General features: G+C 45.6%; 1 protein-coding gene across 5 annotated transcripts; it reads left to right on the top strand.

The window, feature by feature from the left end:
• Window positions 1-528: 528 nt before the first annotated feature.
• Window positions 529-19,794, top strand: MIS18BP1 (MIS18 binding protein 1). Of its 5 annotated transcripts, none has more exons than XM_079967806.1 (17): window positions 530-625; window positions 2,154-2,929; window positions 3,785-3,910; window positions 4,779-5,233; window positions 6,537-6,619; window positions 7,300-7,430; window positions 8,079-8,169; window positions 8,696-8,853; window positions 9,315-9,481; window positions 11,768-11,876; window positions 12,970-13,738; window positions 14,068-14,231; window positions 14,747-14,895; window positions 15,585-15,730; window positions 17,133-17,214; window positions 17,954-18,023; window positions 18,850-19,794. In XM_079967806.1, the coding sequence occupies exons 2-17, from the start codon at window positions 2,308-2,310 to the stop codon at window positions 18,939-18,941; spliced, it is 3,414 nt and encodes a 1,137-aa protein (XP_079823932.1). In that variant the 5' UTR covers window positions 530-625; window positions 2,154-2,307; the 3' UTR covers window positions 18,942-19,794. The 5 variants fall into 5 exon arrangements, with proteins under 5 accessions (XP_079823933.1, XP_079823935.1, XP_079823932.1 ...); XM_079967805.1 differs by having other exon boundaries at window positions 4,776-5,233; XM_079967807.1 differs by lacking the exon at window positions 15,585-15,730 and having other exon boundaries at window positions 529-625; window positions 4,776-5,233.
• The last annotated feature ends 634 nt before the right edge of the window (window positions 19,795-20,428 follow it).

Genomic DNA, 20,428 nt, shown 5'->3' with positions numbered 1-20,428 from the left:
CCCAGAGTCGGCCACGACTGGACCTCATGGTCAGGGGTCCCTTTACCTTTGTGTGTGTGTGTGTGTGTGTGTGTGTGTGTGTGTGTGTATAGAAGAGGCTTGGGCGAATTCACAGACCTTTTATTAGGAGATAGGTATTCTTATTGTTTAAGTTGTCATTTTGATATAGTTATTCCCCCCCCCCCGATTTTTGTTCTTTCTTTTTTTCCCCTTCTGTTTTATGTATGTTTTTACATTGCTTCTGTATGTATGTTTTTGCCAATAAAAAAAATGTAAATATATATAAATATATAGAAGAGGCTTGGGCGACTTCAGGGAGGAGGAGAGGGCTATGGGTGGGTCCCAGACATGCTGGCTCTGCTCTGCTGCCCTGGCAGTGCCCCCCACCCCTGGGCCCGATCCAGCTGGCTGGAGGGGAGAGCCAGCGAGCGAGTGCCAAGGCACCGGCTTCGGTCCCGCGTCTGGATCGCCAGCTTCCAACATGGCCGCCGAGGGGCTTCCGCTTCCGCCGCCTCGCGCCAGGGGAGCCAATCGGCGTCGTGGGCGCCGGATTCGAAGCTGGCGGCGGGCAACGGTCGTCGGCTGAGGGGAGACGCGGCGCGAGTCGGGGCGGCGAGGTCGGCGGGTGAGTGAGTGAGCGAGTTGGGGCCTCCCCTGCAGGCGCCTCCTCGGGGGCGGGAAGGCGGCCGGAGGGAAGCGGCGGCGGCCCAGCTCCTCCTCAGAGTAGACCCCTCGAGTCCCGCCGAGGGAAGAGGGGGTCGTCGGGGGAAGGAAGGAAGGCCCGCCCGCCCGCCTACCTGGCAGGGCTGTTGTGCGGAGCGGACGGGAGGGGGAGTGAAAGAAAACTGACAGGCTTCTTGGTCCCCCAGAAGTTAGGTGGGGTCTAAATAATAACATCATCATCATTACTTTATTATTATTATTATTATTATTATTATTAGGCGGGGAGACGAAGGCCGCAGAGGGAAGAGGGGGTCAGGAGAAGGTAGGAAGGAAGGAAGTGGGGAATGAAAGAAAACTGACAGACTTCTTGGTCCCCCAGAAGTTAGACGGGGTATAAATAATAACATCATCATCATCACTATTATTACATGATTATTATTATTATTATTATTATTACTATTATTACTATTATCATTATTATTATTGGTTCCTTCCCTGTGGAACCAACTGCCATCCTTAGCAGTCATCAACAGTTATAATAATAATAAATACAGTGGTACCTCGGGTTACATATGCTTCAGGTTGCAGACTCCGCTAACCCAGAAATAGTGCTTCAGGTTAAGAACTTTGCTTCAGGATGAGAACAGAAATCGGGCTCCGGCAGTGGGAGGCCCCATTAGCTGAAGTGGTGCTTCAGGTTAAGAACAGTTTCAGGTTAAGAACGGACCTCCGGAACGAATTAAGTACTTAACCAGAGGTACCACTGTAATAATATATTTTTATTTATACCCCTCCCTTCCCGGTTTAAAAACCGGGCTCAGGGCTGCTAACAGCAAATATAAAACATGGATTAATATGCGACTTAAAAACAGCATAAAATGCAGCATCAATATCAATCAAATTCAAAAATTCAGGGATCGTTTTGGGGAGGGGGGGAAAAACGAAAAACCCAGTCAGTAGACATCAATCGATCACCAGGGCCAACTAGCCAAGCTGGTCCTAGTAGGGCCAGCAAGGTTGTGGCAACCTCAGAGTATCTGAAGAAGTGTGTATGCACACGAAAGCTCGAAAGCTTATATGTACACTCTTTGTTGATCTTTAAGGTGCTACTGGAATAATTATTTTTTTAAAAATGGGGGAAAGATTATTTTAAAGACTGTCTTAAAACAAAAAGACTTGATTCTCTTGGTTCTGCATTCTGAAGGACTTTGATAGTGGACATACTGGGGGGGAAACAGCCTATCATGATGGGACAGTCATTTTCATTAGGACCAAAACAAGTGTGTAATGTTTGGTGTAGCCTACAAATTTTGATACAATTTCTTTGCACTGAATGTGCAATTGCATGATATTTTGAAATATAACTGACAGTAGCCATTGGTTTTTCATTGTCACCAAGCCCATGTTGCCTGATAGCTATGATAGAAACAATGTTACTCTTCCTTGTGTGACCATCAATAAAAACAAAACCAATTATGCTTCTTTTGCAGGTAGGATGCGAAGAAAAAGTAGACACACTCAAATCCTCTTTTTTACTTCATTAAAAAAGACACCTACATTACCAGGCCTTAATGAATTTGCTTTTGACGCAATACCTGTTTTATTGAGATGATTGGAATCCCTTGATCTTTTAAAGGTACAGCTATGTCCCCACTTCCTTCTCCTAGAAGAAGAGAAATGTCTTTGAAAGGTGTTCTCCTAAGCAACATCCCTGGAGGTACGCCGTTAAAGGATTTTGGGAAATTTCAAGCGGATTGCGTTCCTGCTTCAGCAATGAAGAAAGCTACGTGGCCTTCAGGGGTTCCTGCCGGCCAAAATCTTTGCTTGGAAAAAGGTGGCAAAAGAGGAAACGTTTTCCAGTCCACTTTAATAGCTGGTGGTACTCATGCTAAAGAATTGCTTGACCTCAGCGAGATAAAGCCAGTTTCTGAAGGACAACTGAATCCGCTTGCCTCTTGTCCGAAACCGGAAGCTGTGCCACCGACAGGGAATGCGGCCATGAAACGTAAAGCTTGCGGGCAATTATCCCTGGAGTCTCCAGCAAAAGTCTTCGCAAGAATGAAGACCAGGGCAGCTCTTGCTAAACAGCAGAAGTTGTCACAAGAAAAGAAATTGTTAAACGTAGACATTACCACAGATTATATCCTCACTCCTGAAAGGCATCTTGGACCTTTGGGAAGACAAGGCAAAAAATCCACGGCTGAAGATGATAAGCCAAAGGAGAAGCTGGCTGAGGAGCCCCTTGGAAAGGCCAGGGAAGAACAAGGTTTGCTTTATCATTTCTTCTTAGAAAATGTTGCCTAACAGAAGCTTCATGTTTAGATGTTTGGGGTGTAGTTGCAAACATGGCCCTTCACCTCTTACCAATGGGCAAACCTCCTGTTTCCATTTCGTTGGTTACCTTTAACCTTTGGCTCCTTTCGCCCTACTGTACTATACTTCTTGCTCATTATGTTCTTCACTCCAATCACAGTCCTCTTGTGCATGCAATCATCTGCTGTAACACAGGCTTGAATAATTTTATCTCCCGCCACCAACTCTGCAGAAAGGTCTGCCCTTGGGGAAGGGCTGTAGCTCAGTGGCGGAAAGTCTGACTTTGTTTAAGGCATCTATGGAGGAGGCGGTTGGCAACTATTCAAGCAAAGACAGCTTGCCAACAGTACAACGGACTTTTCTCTGTGGGTGCTGGTGGGAGTAGCTTGGTCAGCTAACTCAAAATAAATAGAAGTTGTAAACCAATAATAATAATAATAATAATAATAAATTTTATTTATATCCCGCCCTCCCCAGCCGAAGCCGGGCTCAGGGCGGCTAACAACATTAAAACAGTGTGACATTATAAAACATTATAAAAATGAATTAAAATCAAAATTGATGGCAACCATAAACTAAAGCTTTGTAAAGAAAAACCAGCGTTTTTCAGCTAGGTTCTAAGTAGCTCTGGGATCCCTCAGAAACATATATGAGTTTCTTCAGTGAGAGTAGTTTCCCACTGCTTGAGGTTATATGTTGTTGTGCAAATTTAAATAGAAAGCCTTGTGGAATGCACATTATTTCTAACACATAATCCAGAGGCTACTGATAAACCTTTGTTAAAATCCTTCTGTCTTTCCCATTTCAGTGCCCAGCCATATTGCAAAGAACAAAAATGTTTGTTCTGCAGTAATGAGCCCTCCAGTTTTGGAATCCCCTCACAAATTTTTCTCACGTGTAAAGCAGAAGCTGCAGCGGAAACCATTGGAAAAAGGTACTTCTCCACAGAAATCACAACAGGCTGTCTGTTTGTCCCGGGAATGCTTACTCTTTCAGTCTGCAACAGAAACATCTGGGGTACACTGAAGGAAGGAAGCACTTTGCAGTTGCATGAGAACTACTGACCAGAGTCATTCTTTGATGCCTTTAAGATTCAGTTTGTGAAGCATTACAATGAAAGATTGCTCTAGTTATCCTCCCATCAAGCTTCAAAAGGTACCATGTAGTCAGCACTCGAATATGATTTGGCAGTTGTTTAAGGTCTCTGATATTTAAAATGGCAATAATCAAAGCTTCCTAACCTGATTGCATGACTCATTGGTGGAGCAAAAGGGTTGACAGTTATCTAAGCCAGCTGACATCACAAATAACGAAATGCCAAGTGGTTGGGGTCGTGCTTTAATTCCATCACTGCTTCCATTCACCTGTCTTGACCCTCCACAGCCCCTGATTCTGATGGAATAGAGGGGTGTTTTCTAGTTTTACATGGGGAAGATAATGTTGCCATTTTCAGTGTGTACTTTTTATAAAAGGTATAAAAATATATTGTTGGAAGCTGCTGGAGCTCTGAATGCCAAGAGGTTGGATTTTTTAAAAGTTTAAGTAGTAAATTCCTTGAGGTGCTGGGGATTGAATCTGGAACTTGTAAAATGTGTCCTCTACCAGTGGGTTTTGTCCCTTTTATGATGAGATGTTCAAGAGAAGCCTGTAAATGCCTGCAGTGTGGTCCATTTGGAGAGAGACTTGTACTGATTAAAGCAAATAGCATAACGATAGCAGACAAAATTGCGGCCGTGTGAATGTGCTAATGAACACTGAAATGTCAGATAACAACTGAGTTGTTCTTGTGTTCTGTGTAGTAGATGCTTCATCTTACCAAACCAAGCAAAATGTCCCTCCTTCACCAGCAGTGAAGCAACCTTTAACTGTATCCAGTTCACCCAAAAAACTAAATAATCTTAATGAAGATTGTCTAAACACTCCTGCCAGTGAGGATGATGAATTTATTGTGGAACCAGTTGAATTGGACAACGAAACTTTTAGCATGGGAGTGAATGTTATAGACATGAGCTTTGATCTTGTTAAGCCTGGGGAAACCTTGGAAGAAATGGAACCTGGAAGACTTCCTGAAGAAGGAAGAACATCACATCAGTCCAATCCGAAACCTGCCCCAAGAGGGCAGCAGGAGTTGAAGGCTGGGCCTCAGACGCTTCCCCAACGTTTGTGCGATATTATTTTTGCTACTCCAAAAGTCCAAATACCAAGGAAGCAAAAACAAGTGGGGGCAAATTCAAGCAGTGATGACACAAACGAGGAGGTAGGAGGTTGTCTCTTATTCACAATCAAAAGCATTTTTGGTGGTGGTTTCAGTTCAGGTGCTCTTAATGAGAAGGGGGAGGTCTGAATGGCTCAGTAAGCACCCTGCTTGATTTAGATTATGTGCATGGTTAATCAGTGATGACAGCAAAGCTGCCAAATTGAGTGTACATGAAATGCATAATGTTTTCTATAAAACGAAACTATAGCTCTGTAGACACTTTCACATTTAAATGTTGTGAAATTGATAAACAACAAATAGCATAATTTTATTATTATTATTTATTCAATAATACACCACCCTATACCCAGAGGTCTCAGGGCAGTTAACAATCAAGACCACAATATATAAAATCAAACCAAAAACAATAACCCAACTCCAAAAAACCCCCAAAGAGCCACATTCTAAAAGGGTGTTGGTGAATCTCTGGGAAATTTATTTTGAATAGATCTGTTTTCTGTGAATGACTTGTTCAGTGATGGTTTATAAATTTCTGTAATACAGGAAACCCACAAGTTAACTTGTGCACATTCAGCTTTATGTGTGTGGCAATAAAAAAAAACTCATTAAAAGGGATGGGAAGGGGGGGTGGGTTTCCAGGAAACATGACTCTGGCAGTCTCACCCTCCAGTAAACCCAATTGGTTTAGACTACATGCGATTTTGACTTTAGCAGTTGTCCCTGGAATGTAACCTCTGTGTATTTTGCAGGCTTACTGTACAGTAATAGATTCCCTGTTCATTTCAATGCTATTTTTATCAAGGGAGCTCACGGGTGAAGGCTGCTGCTCCCAGGTTCATTCTAGTACCAGAAGCCAAACACTTTTGCATGCATATGAGATGTAGGATGATGCAGGTGCTCATGCACTCTGGCCTCTAAATGCGACATACTGGCCCAAACTGCATGCTCTTGACTCTACAAAGCCAGAGGGTTATAATCAATGAAGTCATCCCATTAGGGTAATAACTTTTGCTTGTGCGGTGGAACTTTCCCTCCCTCGCCTCCTCCTGTGCCCCTCTTTTTGCTCTGGAGGGCTGGGGAAACCCCTGAACAAGGAAGGGAGAAGAAGTTCTCTTGCGTAAGTGGAGGTCTTTGAGCTAACATGGGATACAGTCCTTTGTATCTGAGGCCAAGCCTTGTTGGCACTGAAATGCCGATGTCATATTTAAATACCAGGGCATGAAGGAAGCATGTGACTAGGCCGCTACTGTTTTCACAATGGTGTGCTTAAATTCCAGCTTTCGGTTTAACGAACTCTGTAGAAATAATTGTGGCCCTTAACGGTTTCCCTAACTTTGTAAAGGAACAACAGATGGTCTGCCTCAGTGGATGGAGAATCAAGGCGATCAATAACAATACCGCTGTGTGCCTGGAAGGAAAACGGAGGCAAGCAACTTCACTTCTCAGCTATGTTCAGATGTATTTTGTTTGCGTAGCACTAGAATCTGCTTCTCGATTGCATTGGGTGGCCCCAAGGACTAGTATTAGGAAGAAGGAAGAGGGTGTGAGTGGTTGCTGCTTTTGTTTGTAATGTCAGAGCCAGCAGCTGAGTCCTGGTTGCAGATCTGAAGGGGAGTCCTGCTAGATGCAGCATTGGCTCTGAAGGCTCGGTGGCTGGGAGTACCTGTTTCTAGTTCTGGATGGTTTGACAGCTAGGGGGCCCCTTTTGGGGAGAGAGATGACGGCCACCGTCCTCAAAAACGGAATAAACCATATGAGCTCAGCAACCTTGAAGCAAAGGAAAAATAATCCAGACTGAATTATTGCAGCGTTGCAGACTGGCTATGGATACAAGATGAATTCCCTTCTAAGAGAATATGGTTATATACGTATCTCTCTCCTGTACATCTGTTCACTAGAATTTACCAACTCTGGCTTCCCAATCTATCTAACCTGAATTCTGCCTACAGTCTTGCATGCCAATTAGATAAAAAGCCCAGTAGCTAATGAAGGCCTTGATTCACTTTTGTTACTTGTGACTTGGGGTGGTTTTCAGTTTTTCCTTAGGTTCTCCATTAGCTAACCACAGAGCACTTGTTTGTTATGTCCTCTCCCTTTGGTTTCAGGGATATGAACGGCGTTTACTGGCATAGCAATGCCATTGTGGAACGAATGGCACCCAACAAAGTTAAAACTTCATCTGGAAACGTCTACAAGTTAGAAGGGTGCGTTGACGCAAGCACCATGAAGAAAGAAGGTATGATAACTTGACTGAGAAAGAAGAGGACAGGCTGGGATTCAGATAGGCTTCCTCAGTGGCCGGGGGCAGGGGGCGGGGCGGGGACTTCACTCTCTGCTCTCTCCAGGGATGCTGAGCTTTCTTCAGCATGTGGACTGGACCTCCAGTCTCTGCTGCCACTGGTTCAGCTGGCCTATTTTGATGCCAAATCTGCCAAATTGCTGCAGTCTGCCAGGCTTTCAGGTCTTGGGTGACGCACAATGTGACTTTACCTTCCTCCCTTGAGGGTGGTAGGAGCTGGGCTGTTACACTGGTGGGAAGCCAGCAGAATGCCAATTCCCCTCTTGTCCTGGGCCACTAATCTGAGTTTCACGACAGCTTAAACTTACTCCACTCCCAAAACTGGGTGTGTGGAAAATTAAGAATTATTATAAATTCTAGTTTATAAGAATCTGCCCAGACCTTCATGCTCATCACATTTAACCTGTGTCCTTTGCTGACCTTTACGTGTTTCCTGCTCCCAGTACTGGATGCTTTTAATTTTAAGGATTTTCTTGAGGCATTTTAGAAAATGGAATGCCATCTGTGTTTGGTTCTGCCAAATGTTTCTGACAACTGACACATAAGGTTTTCTTTTTACTCTAATACATACCTTGCCTCAAACAGGAATGCCACCTAAATTCATAAAGAGGTTTGAATCTGGAATTCCACAAAACTGGAAAATGTATGTTGAGGATCTTCTTCGTTTTCTGAGGAGGTAAATGCCACCGAAAATAATATTTGTGCCATAGAAAGCTGCTTTGTTCCAAGTCAGACCCCTGGCTTCTCTAGCTCAGTGTTGTGTCTGCTGGCTGGCCATGCCTCTCCTGGGTTTCAAGAAAGGGCCCTCCCTGGGGATGTCATTGGCACAGCAGATGCTCTGCCAATACGTATTTTGCATGTGGCTTCCGACAACCTATTCAATCCCTCTTCTCTGATCCAGTTTCTTTACAGAGTGATTCTGCTGCCAGTTGCCTAGGACGCTTCCATGGGTCTGGGGTAGGGTGGGGGTTGTGCCTTTGCTCTGTGCGAAAGGGGAACAACAAGCTCTGGGCATTTTGTGGGCAGCCAAGTCTGCTGCTCTAAGGCCTGAGGCAAACAGCTTCAGAAAGCAGCTGCTGCAGGTTAATTGGCGATGCCAGTGGTTTTTTAAATGTTTCATAGAGGTTTTGTATCCACGAAAGGTCCTTCTTAAGAGATTCAGTGAATTAATCCTTCTTTTCAACAAAACCTCTCGATGCTAGGAAAGAACAGAGAGCCTTCGCTGCAAGCATGGATAGCAATGAAAGGGAGGACCCTGTGGAGATGGAGGGCTTAGAAGACATGCCCAGAAAAGTTGGGAGAAAATCTAGAACGAAAAACACCACTTACGTGGCAACACTGCAAAGTAATAACAAGCTTGGTAGGTGTTATTCTTTTGTTAGGCCTCAGAGGACATTAAAAGCCCAATATTTTTATTGATTGATGGATCAATAATAATATTCACTTGTTTTCCAGCATGTATTATCATAGCCGGTTCCCATTCCCGCCCCCTGCCCCCCAAATACTTGGTGTACATTCCATGGATCTTTGAAGGAGAGAGAAATGCCTGGGAGAGCACTTCTTAGGCCAAGCAGAGCGCACAGATTGTTCAGATGGTGGTTGCTAAAAGTGCAGAAAACCCTATTTTTATATTATCCTTTCTAAATAAGCCCAGGGTAGCTTCTTCGCTTTCCCCATGGATGCTGACTGAGTCGGCTGCTTGACACAGAAGCTGCCTTAAGCAAACAGGGTGGTCGATTTGGAGCTGGATCCAGTTCTGCAGCTCCACCGACTCAAGGGAAGAAAGCTGTTGTTGAAGGGAGCCTTTTTGTGTCTTGACAGGTGTGCAGCCACAAACATCTCTGCAGAACGGCAGAACTGACAGAAGTTGCACCCGGAGCGGCCGGCAGGTCAAGCCCCCTATGCAGTTCTGGTGTGGGGAACGGATGCTTGTCGATCAGGCGCTGAATGTCACTGTGACCAAAACAGGCACCAACTATTTGACTCCTGTAAGATTCCACTCTCCTCACAGTTAACCCTGTTCTGGAATGACTGGAGACTTTAACGGTTTTCATTTCATAGAATCATAGAGTTGGAAGAGACCACAAGGGCCATTGAGTCCAACCCCCTGCCAAGCAGGAAACACCATCAGAGCACTCCTGACATATGCTTGTCAAGCCTCTGCTTAAAGACCTCCAAAGAAGGAGACTCCACCACACTCCTTGGCAGAAAATTCCACTGTCAAACAGCTCTTACTGTCAGGAAGTTCTTCCTAATGTTTAGGTGGAATCTTCTTTCTTGTAGTTTGGAACCATTGCTCCGTGTCCGCTTCTCTGGAGCAGCAGAAAACAACCTTTCTCCCTCCTCTATGTGACATCCTTTTATGTATTTGAACATGGCTATTTCATTTTATTCTGTGGGTTCTGGACTCTCGGCAGATGGAGAGCGATAAGCTTTGGATTATTATTAATTACATTTGTGTACCACCCTTTGTCCGAATAGTGCAGGGTGGGTCACAGCGTGAAAATACACACGAGAACACAAAATACAGTGGTACCTCGGGTTAAGAACTTAATTCGTTCCGGAGGTCCGTTCTTAACCTGAAACTGTTCTTAACCTGAGGTACTACTTTAGCTAATGGGGCCTCCCGCTGCTACCGCGTGATTTCTGTTCTCATCCTGAAGCAAAGTTCTTAACCCAAGGTACTATTTCTGGGTTAGCGGAGTCTGTAACCTGAAGCATCTGTAACCCGAGGTACCACTGTACATAATAAAGAGAAACCAATAAGCTCCCTTCCCACAAACACATTTTAAACACCATAGAATGGAATTTCCTAGCTTGTCTTTCTTTTATTATTATTTCATAAACTTCATATATACTGTTTATTTTTAAAAATAATAATTTGTTTGATTTTACAAGCGTTAAAGTTATAACAATACCAAATATATATCCATACTTAGAGATTTCTCTGAATCTCTCCAATCTTCCCACCATCCCTTCCATGAGTCCTATTGTCAGCATTTTCAACTGCATATTATTTCATTATCCATATTTTATATCTCTCCATATTGTCCATAATATTTGTTACATTACAAGGGTTATTAGAATCCTACTCATGTTTTCATCTGCTTACAGTGGCCTCCTAAATAAATTATAATTTCCCCCTATCTTTCTTGAAGTTTTTGTCCTCTTGGTTCCTGAGCCTTCTGGTCAGTTTTGCCATCTCGGCAGAGTCCAACAGCTTAGTTTGCTATTTTTCTCTGGTAGGGACTTTGTCTTCTTCCCATGTCTGGGCTAGTAACATCTGTGCAGCAGTCATTGCATACACTGCTTGGTTTTAAAAAGTCTCAGAGCGGTTTACGAAAGATGAAACAGCAAAATCAAGAAAAATTTACAACCCTGCTTTAAAACATACAAAAGTTAAGATATTAAAACAGATTAAAATTGCCTCTCTATGCTCAACTTTACTACTACTACTACTACTACTAATGCTTTTTAGTGTTTTAATCTGATAGTTTATGATCCAAAAAGACTTTCACAAATAAAATGCTGGGAAGTTGAGAGTGTCTGGGTTTGGTGGTGGGTGCAAGGACCATAGCTGTCAACCTTTTCTTGCGAGGAATCCTATTCGGAATAAGGGGATTTCGCTTTAAAAAAGGAAACGTTGACAGCTATGGCAAGGGCCCTTTAGTGCAAGACACAAATCCACTGGGAGAGCAGATCTGCCTGATCTTGCATTCTCCTGGGGCTCATCAGGCTTCATCCCTGACCTCAGACAGGGTTTCAGAGATCTCTGAAGCTCAGGGTAATGAATGAGATGCTGCTTTGGACAGCTTATTATGTTTATATTAATTGTATTGTCACATTTTGTATTTCACCTTGCAATGTGGGGCCTGGGTTAAGTTTGCTCTGTAAAGGAGAAAGTTTTTGGTAGTTTATTTGTATTATTATTATTATTATTATTTATTAAAATTTGTATTCCACCCTATATCCGTAGATCTCGGGGTGGTAGTAACACCTTCCGATATTCTTATGTATGTATTTCTCTTTCGTAACATGAAGAACTATATTAAAAATGAGATAAGATCCTCTTGCTTCAAAATAAATTTGGTAATGACCACAAACTTTGACTGGCGCCCAAGGTCAGTTTGAGATCCTACAGCTCCAGGGGAATATATATATTCTTAGTGGGATTCTGGCTGTATATGTAAGGTCGAAGGTCACTCTGTCATGTGGAGTCTTTGCCTGAAGATTCGTGTCTCCCTTTGCTTACGTTCATTGCTTTGTTTCTCAAGACAGTGAGCAGTGCACGACGTCAGGACAGGCGCAACATCACGTCCCACGTGGAAAACAGAGAGGAGAGCTTGAAGGCTTGTGAAGAAGGACCTCCAAGCCAAGCAAAAGGTAAAAAGAGTGCAATGCAGGAACCTCAAACATCCATGACAGGCGGCTATCGAACCTCTGCTTACAAACCTCCAGTTTGTCAACATCCTTCTTAAATTGTGGCCCCCACAACTGGACACAGGACTGCAGTTGTGGCCTGAGCAAGGCAAAATAGAGCTATGACTTCCCTTGATCAGGACATTAGACGTCTGAAGATGCAGCTTAGAATAGCCTTTTTTGCTGCTGCATCACACTGTTGACTCATACAGTCATACCTCATGTTACGTCTGCTTCATGTTACGTTCTTTCAGGTTATGTCCCGGGAAGGGTTACTTCTGGGTTTCGCCGCATGCGCAGAAGCGTCAAATGACGTCATGCACAGAAGTGGCAAATCCCAACCCACGTGTGCGCAGTTAAACTCCTTTCATGTTGCGAACGGGCCTCCGGAACGGATCCCGTTTGCAACCAGAGGTACCACTGTACTATGCTTGGGATCTACTAAGACCTTGAGCCACAGAAGGCCAACAGTGAGTTGCTTCAAGCTTGGCAAAATGTCCCTGGAGGATAAATTCTGCTCATGCTGAGGGCCAAATAACTGTTAGGGGGTTAGGAAGGTTTTTTGCTCAGGTCAGATTGGCTAGTGCTTGGGGTGGGAAATGTGTGCACGTTTGTGTTTGTCTTGTAAAATCTGGATTGCCTCAAGCTGTTTGTAGGAGGCTGAGCTCTTGTGCTGTCCTGTGTGACATCTCCGCAATCTTCCTTTAATTGCGGTGTTGATATGGTGGGCTGGACCTGAAAGCATTTTGTTTATCTCCCAACGCAGGGGATGTGCCAAGGCATTATGCTCTTGATCTCTGTTTTTCTCTGATGGGAAGACAGTTGGACAGCTAGTTTTATTTACAAAATGATTTCCATCCATCCAGTTACTGCTTCAGCTTTATTGGTGTTGCCTCCATTGCACTTCTGTCTTGCTCATGGAGAGAAATTCTGTTGCATGATGGGTGTCTTATTTAGCTTCACTGGGAAAGAGTTTGGATTAAGATTTGAGGACCATTTCCAAATCAGAGATTCTATGAGTCTGTTGAGAATCTTTGTTTTGTTTTGCTTTCCCTAGGAAGAACAAGACCTGAAACCACCAGACAAACTGAGCCTGCCAAGAAGCAAAATGCCTGGCGCTTTATTTCTGACTCTGAAGAAAGCGACTATGAAGCCACGATCGCTGATGCTCGCAAGAAGAAGGCTGTTGTTACCCTGACGCCACTGAACTATAAAAAGCTGCATGAAAAGGCCTCCAGAAAAAGCAGCCAGCCCAGGAGGAAACAAAACGTGCGAGCGCAGGGAGCGAAAGCAAATTGCGACCAAAGATGTTTAGCTGAAAGCTCCATGCCAAGCGAAGATGAATCTAGCGAAGAAATGCAGTGTATCCAGAGGAAGGTCCAGCCCACTGTCAAAAGAGGGCCATCCAACAGACAGCAAAGTGAGATGAGGAAGCAGCTGCTGGAGCCAAGAGGGTCAGAGTCTCCTCCAGCCCATTCTCAAAGCAGAAAGCTGAGGGTTGCTCAACCCTCTGGGAAGCAAAACAAGTTGGAAGAGCCAACTTCTCCAGACTTGGATAGCAGTACTCAGGGGTCACTCAGAAGGACTGCAAAGTTCAGGAAGTACAGCCCTGAATCCGAGTCCGAAAGTGAAACAAGTGTTAAAGAGTTTCAAGTGAAAAGGGAAAACCTGAAGGCCCAAAGAGCCAACGGTGAAATTTCTAATACTGCCAAGTCCTTGGCTTTTCCCCGAAAGACGCCTGGGAAGAAGCTGCTAGGGAAGGGTGGGGATTCTTTCCCAGATGTTAACGAAGACTGGACTGAAAAGGAACTGCAGAAACTACACAGGTAAGTGGTGGTCTTTGGTAAGAATTAAGCTCCCCCACCCCCAGAGCTATGAGATGAAAGCTCTTCCCAGTTCCGGTTTCAGCTGCTCCTCCAGTGCAAGAATAGTGGAGCCTAATTTCCAAACCTTCCTGCACTCATCCTCTCGGTGCTCATCGTGTGCTGTGCTCACTTCACTCCCGCTGCCCCTCCATCCTCGCCTCTCCCTGGAAATTCCTACCTTTTCTCCTTTCCTGTCTGATGTCGGCTTGCAAGGCCTCCTTTAGGAATTGAAACAGGAGTCAAAGAGCAACGGTGGGCTTGAGCTTCACTGGGTCTTCTGTGTTTTGCAGGGCTTTGGCTTCTTTGCCCAAACACAAGAGCAACTTCTGGCTGCTTGTGTCAACGGCTGTGGGGACACGATCTGTTGAAGAATGCCAGCAAAGGTACATGGAAGAGCAGGAAAACCACAAGCGGGCCCCAAAGAGGACCACCAAGCGGAGAAAGGAAGAAAGAGGTACAGGACGGGCCTTGTGCCTGTCTTCCGGGCTCCGGGAGCAGATGCAGAGGCCAGCAGAAGCCCCCTGCAAGAGCCAGCAATTGTCTGCTCCCCTCTCCCGCTTGCTTGTTAATGTGGGAATGTAGGAGGGGCACCGGAAGTGGCTTAATAGGAGAAAGGACTAGTTTTTGAGTCTGACCTTTAGAGAACGGAGGTGCGCTCCGAACACATCAGGAAGGGGCAGGGGTAGGTAGGTGAGAGTGTTTGCCTGTTTATACCTGTTGAGAGAGAGAATTCTATCTGTCTGTGAATTCTGCCTTTAAAGTGGTATGTAAAACCCACATTCTGGGCAAAGGGGCAGAACTCCAGCTCAATACATAACTCATAGCTATGTTTTAGGCTGCAGTTCAAGTGGGGTGGGGACATAACTCCACAGTGTAAACCTGAGGTTCAGAGGGGTGGCGGGAATGTTCTGAGGTGGGTCCTTCCCCCTGCCCAGCTGACGGCTCTCTGTGTGTCGCCCTTGTTGGCAGAGGAGGGGGCGAAGCAGCCAGCGGCCGTTGTTGCAAAAGTGGGAACGCTGAAAAGAAAGCAGCAGATGCGGGACTTCCTGGAACAGATGCCGAAGGACAACCACGACGACATCTTCGCTACAACCCCTTTTCAGAACAGGAACACAAAGGTAACTTTTGCACCTTTTATCCCAAGCAATAAAAAGTGCTCCTGGGTGCAATCTGTTAGACAGGTCCATAAATTTACTGCCCACCCCCTCATCATGTTGAAGGCTCCCTGCTCTCTTTCCATGCCCAGAAGCTGGGAAAGGGTCCGTCCCTGGGCTCCTGCTGGGCTTCAGAGATGCTCCAGAGCTCAGTGTGATGTCTGGATAGACATTGTCTCTCCAGGCCAGCTTTGATTATGACTACAAATTTTGGTTGGCTTCTGAAATCAATCTAGGTTTTGTGGAGTCCTGCAAAGGCTATAGATTCTCCCAAGGGACTTCTGGGTATCAAAGGAAGCACACTTAATGTGTTCCTCTTTTCCTCAGGCCTTTTGAGCCCTTCCTCTCCTTTCCCCTCACTCCACGGTGTACCTGCTTTGTCCCCTTGGGGTTTTAGCATCAGTCTGGACTCTCTTTCGTAGTTCTCTGGTCATCAGTCTGCCCATGCCACTATTGCTGTCAGCATGGCTTGTGTGAGGTTGTAATGCCAGCCTCCTCTCCCAGAGCTTAACTGTCAGCCACCGCCAAAACATTTGTGGTCGGTAGAGAGCACTGTAGGTGACAAATAAGGAGCTGAGTTGGGTTAGGAAGAGTCTTCCAGCGCCCGCCAGGCCTTGTCTTATGGGGGGCCGTAACAAAGATGTGATCTGTAGTTACCACAGTTTCGTACCGTCCCAGAGGAAGATGTCTTCCAGTTGAAAGACAGCCACCCCATCACACCCTCTTCGGCCATCTTTCCATTGGTGAAGACCCCTCAGTGTGAGCACATCAGCCCTGGCATGCTGGAATCCCTGGACAGGTGTGTACTACAGGTGGCTTCTCATAAGATAAGGGCGTGAAGCAATTCCCTGCTACAGCCAGCTTGGAAGAGCACCCCACCCAACTCCAAGATTCCAGTTTCCTCAAGATTCCTAGCCAGGGGTCTAACATCCAAGCATAGCAGAGTTTGACCAGATGGACATATAAATTGGAATTGAACTGGGCGTGTGGCAGGGGGTGGGGGAAAGGCAAGCAAGAAGAGATTTCCACTGTGCTGGAAAGTGCTGTTGGCAGTGAGTGAGGGGCTTATGGGATGGTGAGCAAGGGGTTTTAAGAAGTGGCTGCTAGACGGGAGCATAGTAAACCCACAACTTATACATGGTTTACTTATGCAATTGCAGCTTTGCGGAGGGGGAACAATAGGAAGGGCTCCCTGAGGTCTCACCCAACCTTCCCACAGCCCATCAAGCAAGGCAGGGGGCTCTGAAATCTTTCTGCACTGGGTTTTCCTGCTGCAGAAAGAGCTTTTAGGTCCTCTACCATGCAAGGAAAGATGAGAGAGGCTCTTGTGAGATCTCCCAGACACCTTACACAAATTTCCCAGAGCCTGGTAAGGCATTTGGCAGTTACTGGGGTCTTCCATTCCATGATTTTGCCTTTGTGTGTGAAACCCCAGAACCTAACCCTCGCATAGTTTTAAACCCAAAGCGAGGTTTGGGATGGGGAGTGTCTTAAGGCAGCAAGAGAGCACAGCTGCCCCCATGGCCCTGCCTTCTCTTTCTAGCCAGGCTTCCTCTTAAGTAGCAGAAATGAACACTTGCTGACCTGCAGCTGCTTCTTAGGCTTGCTTTCCCCTCTGGAGGGAGACTAGGGCAGTTTCTAGCTGCCTAAGCACTCTAGGGTGGTTATTAAAACTCAGTGAGACGGATTCTAAAAGGATTTTTACATTGCCTGCCTATATGCTTTGGAGCTGAATTCAGGGTGCTGGTGGTGACCTCTAAAGGCTTATAAGACTTGGGACCCAAATAACTGAAGGAGCAACTCCCTTCATCAGGCTGCCCATGTCTTGAGGTGGTGATGATGGGACTCCTCGCTGTTCCACCACTGGGAGGTGTCTGTTAGGCGGTGATGTGGGAAAGGGCGTTCTTTGTGTTGGTGGAGTCCTGTCTTGGAGAAAGCTGTCCTTCTGGAAGCACTGGTGCTTTTCTCCTTCGGGTGCCGGGTAAAAACCCATTTGCTTGTTCGGTCCTTTGCAGGGCAGTGTTGAAGCAATCCGCCTTTTAAAGATTCGCACTGTATTTTGGATTTCCGCCCCCCCACTACTTTCTTTTGTAAACTGATTTATGTTGCTATTGTTTTAGGGTTTATTTTGTATCCTGCCCCGAGATCTTGTGGCGAAGGGCAGGTTAGAAACTCACTGGACAAATCGTTTTGTGTTCTAGGAACTACGAAAAACGCGTGTTCCACCTGCAAAGGAACATCAAAGGCAAGGAGCGCACCTGGCACAACGTGAAGAAGAAACAGGTACGATTCCACTTGAGCAGCACACGTCAAGCTCCATTAAGAGCAAAAGGAAAAGGCAAAGTTCCCAAAACTCACCAGAGCAAGCCCTTGCTGCCTGATTTTATGTATTGATTACGTTTATATACTGCCCGTCATCCTGATATGATGTCAACACTTCCCTTATTACAATAATGGGATAAAGAGAGGGAACTCCATGGAAGTGCTCCTTTGCCCTGTTCACTGAGCACTCTTGTGGTCTTGCTTGACAGATCTGGTGAACTCCTGGTGTGGGGAGAACTCACCACTTCCTGTCTTTAAGCTCCATCAATTTTTTGCCAATAACAAGCACAGAAAAGGAGTGAACATGTCAAAGGCTGCTCAGCTCTCTGAAAATGCCCTGATCTGTCCTAGTGCTGGCTCTGAGCCATGGGTAGGCAAACTAAGGCCCGGGGGCTGGATCCGGCCCAATCACCCTCTAAATCCGGCCTGCGGGCGGTTTGGGAATCAGCTTGTTTTTACATGAGTAGAATGTGTCCTTTTATTTAAAATGCATCTCTGGGTTATTTGTGGGGCATAGGAATTAGTTCATTCCCCCCCCCCAAAAAAAAATATAGTCTGCCCCCCCACCAAGGTCTGAGGGACAGTGGACCAGCCCCCTGCTGAAAAGGTTTGCTGGCCCCTGCTCTGAGCACTGGTGTGTTTCCGAGCCTCTCTGTGAAGCCTCAGTCTACAGGACGTAATGTTTACTCTGTTTCCACAGGCTGGGACCGTGTTCACCACTCCCAACTCTCGAAGAACGACCGTCTTTGCCTTTGATGAGCATATCAAAGGTGAGCATAACTGTTGCTTGCTCTGGACTGTTTGGGGCAGGTCTCTAGAAAGAGGAGTCTGGCGTTTGGGGGTCCCTTGGCTATCTGTGTGCTGGCACTAAGGGAGCAACCAGAGAAGCCCATGGCGGACAGGTGTCTCCATCCTGTTGGGGGAAGTGGATTATGCTGCTCTGTGGATCGCAAGGCCCTTGTCCCATTTTCATTATCAGCTGTAGGAAGGGAGTTGCACTGGCTTCTGTGGAAAGGTTTTCCCATTTGAGAGGTACCAATAGGGAAGTGGAGAGAAGGGGCAGGAAGCAGGGCCTTTGAGTCTCTCGCTGAACCTGCTAGTGCCTAAATACTGTACCAAGGCACCAATTTCCTGCTGCTGTCCTTTTTCTGAGTGCATTGCCTTAGACCAAGTAAATTCCCAATTGTAAACAAAGAACACATTTAGATGCTGAAGTCTGTAACTTGCCCTTGGATACATTTATATGAATATTGCTTGCAGCAAAATTAGAGGCTCCTATTCTTGTGGATTCACAGCCTTGAAAAGGCACCTTCCATGTCAGTTGATTTGGAGTAGTCTCTCCTTTCACTGCCTGGAACTTCTTCTCCGTCCAATATCAGTCAGTCTCTTCATGAGCTGGCGGAAAGGTTCCACCTTGAAACAGAATCTCGTTGGAGCCCATCCTGCCTCTAACACAGGGGTGGCTAACCTTGGATCCTCCAGATGTTTTAGGCTATGATCTGTCATCAGGGGCAGCTGGGGAGGGATGCTATAGATTAGCCACTCCTGCTCTAATGGGATCCTTCTGGTAACTTGGGTTTTCTCCTCCTCCTCTAGACACCTTGGCTCCAGCTGGGGTAGGGCAGCTCTTCCAAGAGGATGAAGAGATGCTATCCGATGAAGAAGAGGACTTGTATTTTTCCACGTAGGCAGCCACCTGCCTGCATTTGCAAAGGGCAGTTTGCTAACAGGTCTCAAGTCACCTCCCCAAAACCAAAAGTGTTTCTCAAGCCTTTATTTTCATGACTTACGAAATGGCTTTAGAGTATTGCATTCCATCTTTCTGGAGCTGTGTTAAGGTGCTATTCAGGTGTTCAGATTACAAAGATGTCTACTGCTGCTGTTTGTGGTTACTCTGTTTTCCTGGTGGAGAGGTCCCATGCAAAGAGGCATCAGCTGCAGGGAACTATTTGGCTTTAAGCAAAATAATGTTTTTAAAAGTTACTGTACAATAAACTTCCAAACGTGGCATTTAATATCAAAAGGATGCTTACGTTTCCTTTACAGAGCAAAGAATAGCGCTTATATATTTTTGTACTAAACCTGTTTCCTCTGTGGCTTTTAAGTGTTTTGGAAATGTTGAGTGTACCTTTTGTACTGTCTGTGTGTACACAGCATGTCTGTTGCAGATCTTAATTGGCAGCTTAAAGTTTAAGAATGAACTATGCAAGCAGCCTTTTCTGGGAAGTAAAAGGGCATTTGTCTTCTCTAAGGATGGGTGGGTGGAGACCCAATGGTGATGGGAAGTGGGTGCCTTTCATAAAGAATCATGAGCCGCATCCTCTCTCTCCAAGTTTAGCCCAATTGAGAGATGTGAAGTCATTGTGGGGAGTGGAGATTTTTGAAAGAATTGAAAAAAAAAATGGGGGTGGGAAATGGCATTCTACATATGCAAAGTTGCTGTGTGTAACTTGGTTTAATGTAGAATCATGTCTGGTATATTAAAAGTACTGTTTGCTCAATTGAATTATTTTTAAAATTACAAATGGAGCTGCAAGCTTTTACCATCTCATGGGTCAGTTTATTTATTTGGTGTATTTCCACAGCTGGCACTGTGGTCTAAACCACTGAGCCCCTTGGGCTTGCTAATTGGAACGTTGGCAGTTCGAATCCCCGCAACGGAGCTCTCGCCGCTCTTTCCCAGCTCCTGCCAACCTAGCAGTTCGAAAGCACATCAAAGTGCAAGTAGATAAATAGGTACCACTGCGGTGGGAAAGTAAATGGCGTTTTTGTGTGCTCTGGTTTCCGTCACAGTGTTCCGTTGCACCAGAAGCAGTTTAGTCCTGCTGGCCACATGACCCGGAAAGCTGTCTGTGGACAAAGGCCGGCTCCCTCGGCCTGAAAGCAAGATGAACGCCACAACCCCATAGACGCCTTTGACTGGACTTAAACATCCAGGGGTCCTTTACCTTTATTTCTGGACCAGATTCTTTCTATCTGCAGGTTAGATGGGAAGCAAACTTTTACTGTTGGTGTCAATAGTCAGCTTTCAGCCATTCCACCTCCACGCTTAAGACAGATTTCTCCTAAGCTTGCCACAAGCAAGGCCCAGGCAAATTTGTCAAAAGCACCAAAGTATAGGATGCCACAAGATGGCAGCAAATCATCACCCGAGTTACACAAATCAGAAGGCTGA

This window comes from Podarcis cretensis (genome assembly GCF_951804945.1).
Source record: "Podarcis cretensis genome assembly, chromosome: 1".
NCBI lineage: Eukaryota > Metazoa > Chordata > Lepidosauria > Squamata > Lacertidae > Podarcis > Podarcis cretensis.
The sequence above is the reverse complement of the archived record's forward strand: the minus strand, read 5'-3'. Positions and strand labels throughout refer to the sequence as shown.

Excerpts from the sequence above, each read along its gene's own strand:
- MIS18BP1 (XM_079967805.1), top strand. The coding sequence starts at position 2,308 with ATGTCCCCACTTCCTTCTCCTAGAAGAAGAGAAATGTCTTTGAAAGGT. Across the intron at positions 7,431-8,078 it reads AAGCACCATGAAGAAAGAAG|GAATGCCACCTAAATTCATA; the intron begins GTATGATAACTT and ends TGCCTCAAACAG. Across the intron at positions 13,739-14,067 it reads GAACTGCAGAAACTACACAG|GGCTTTGGCTTCTTTGCCCA; the intron begins GTAAGTGGTGGT and ends TGTGTTTTGCAG.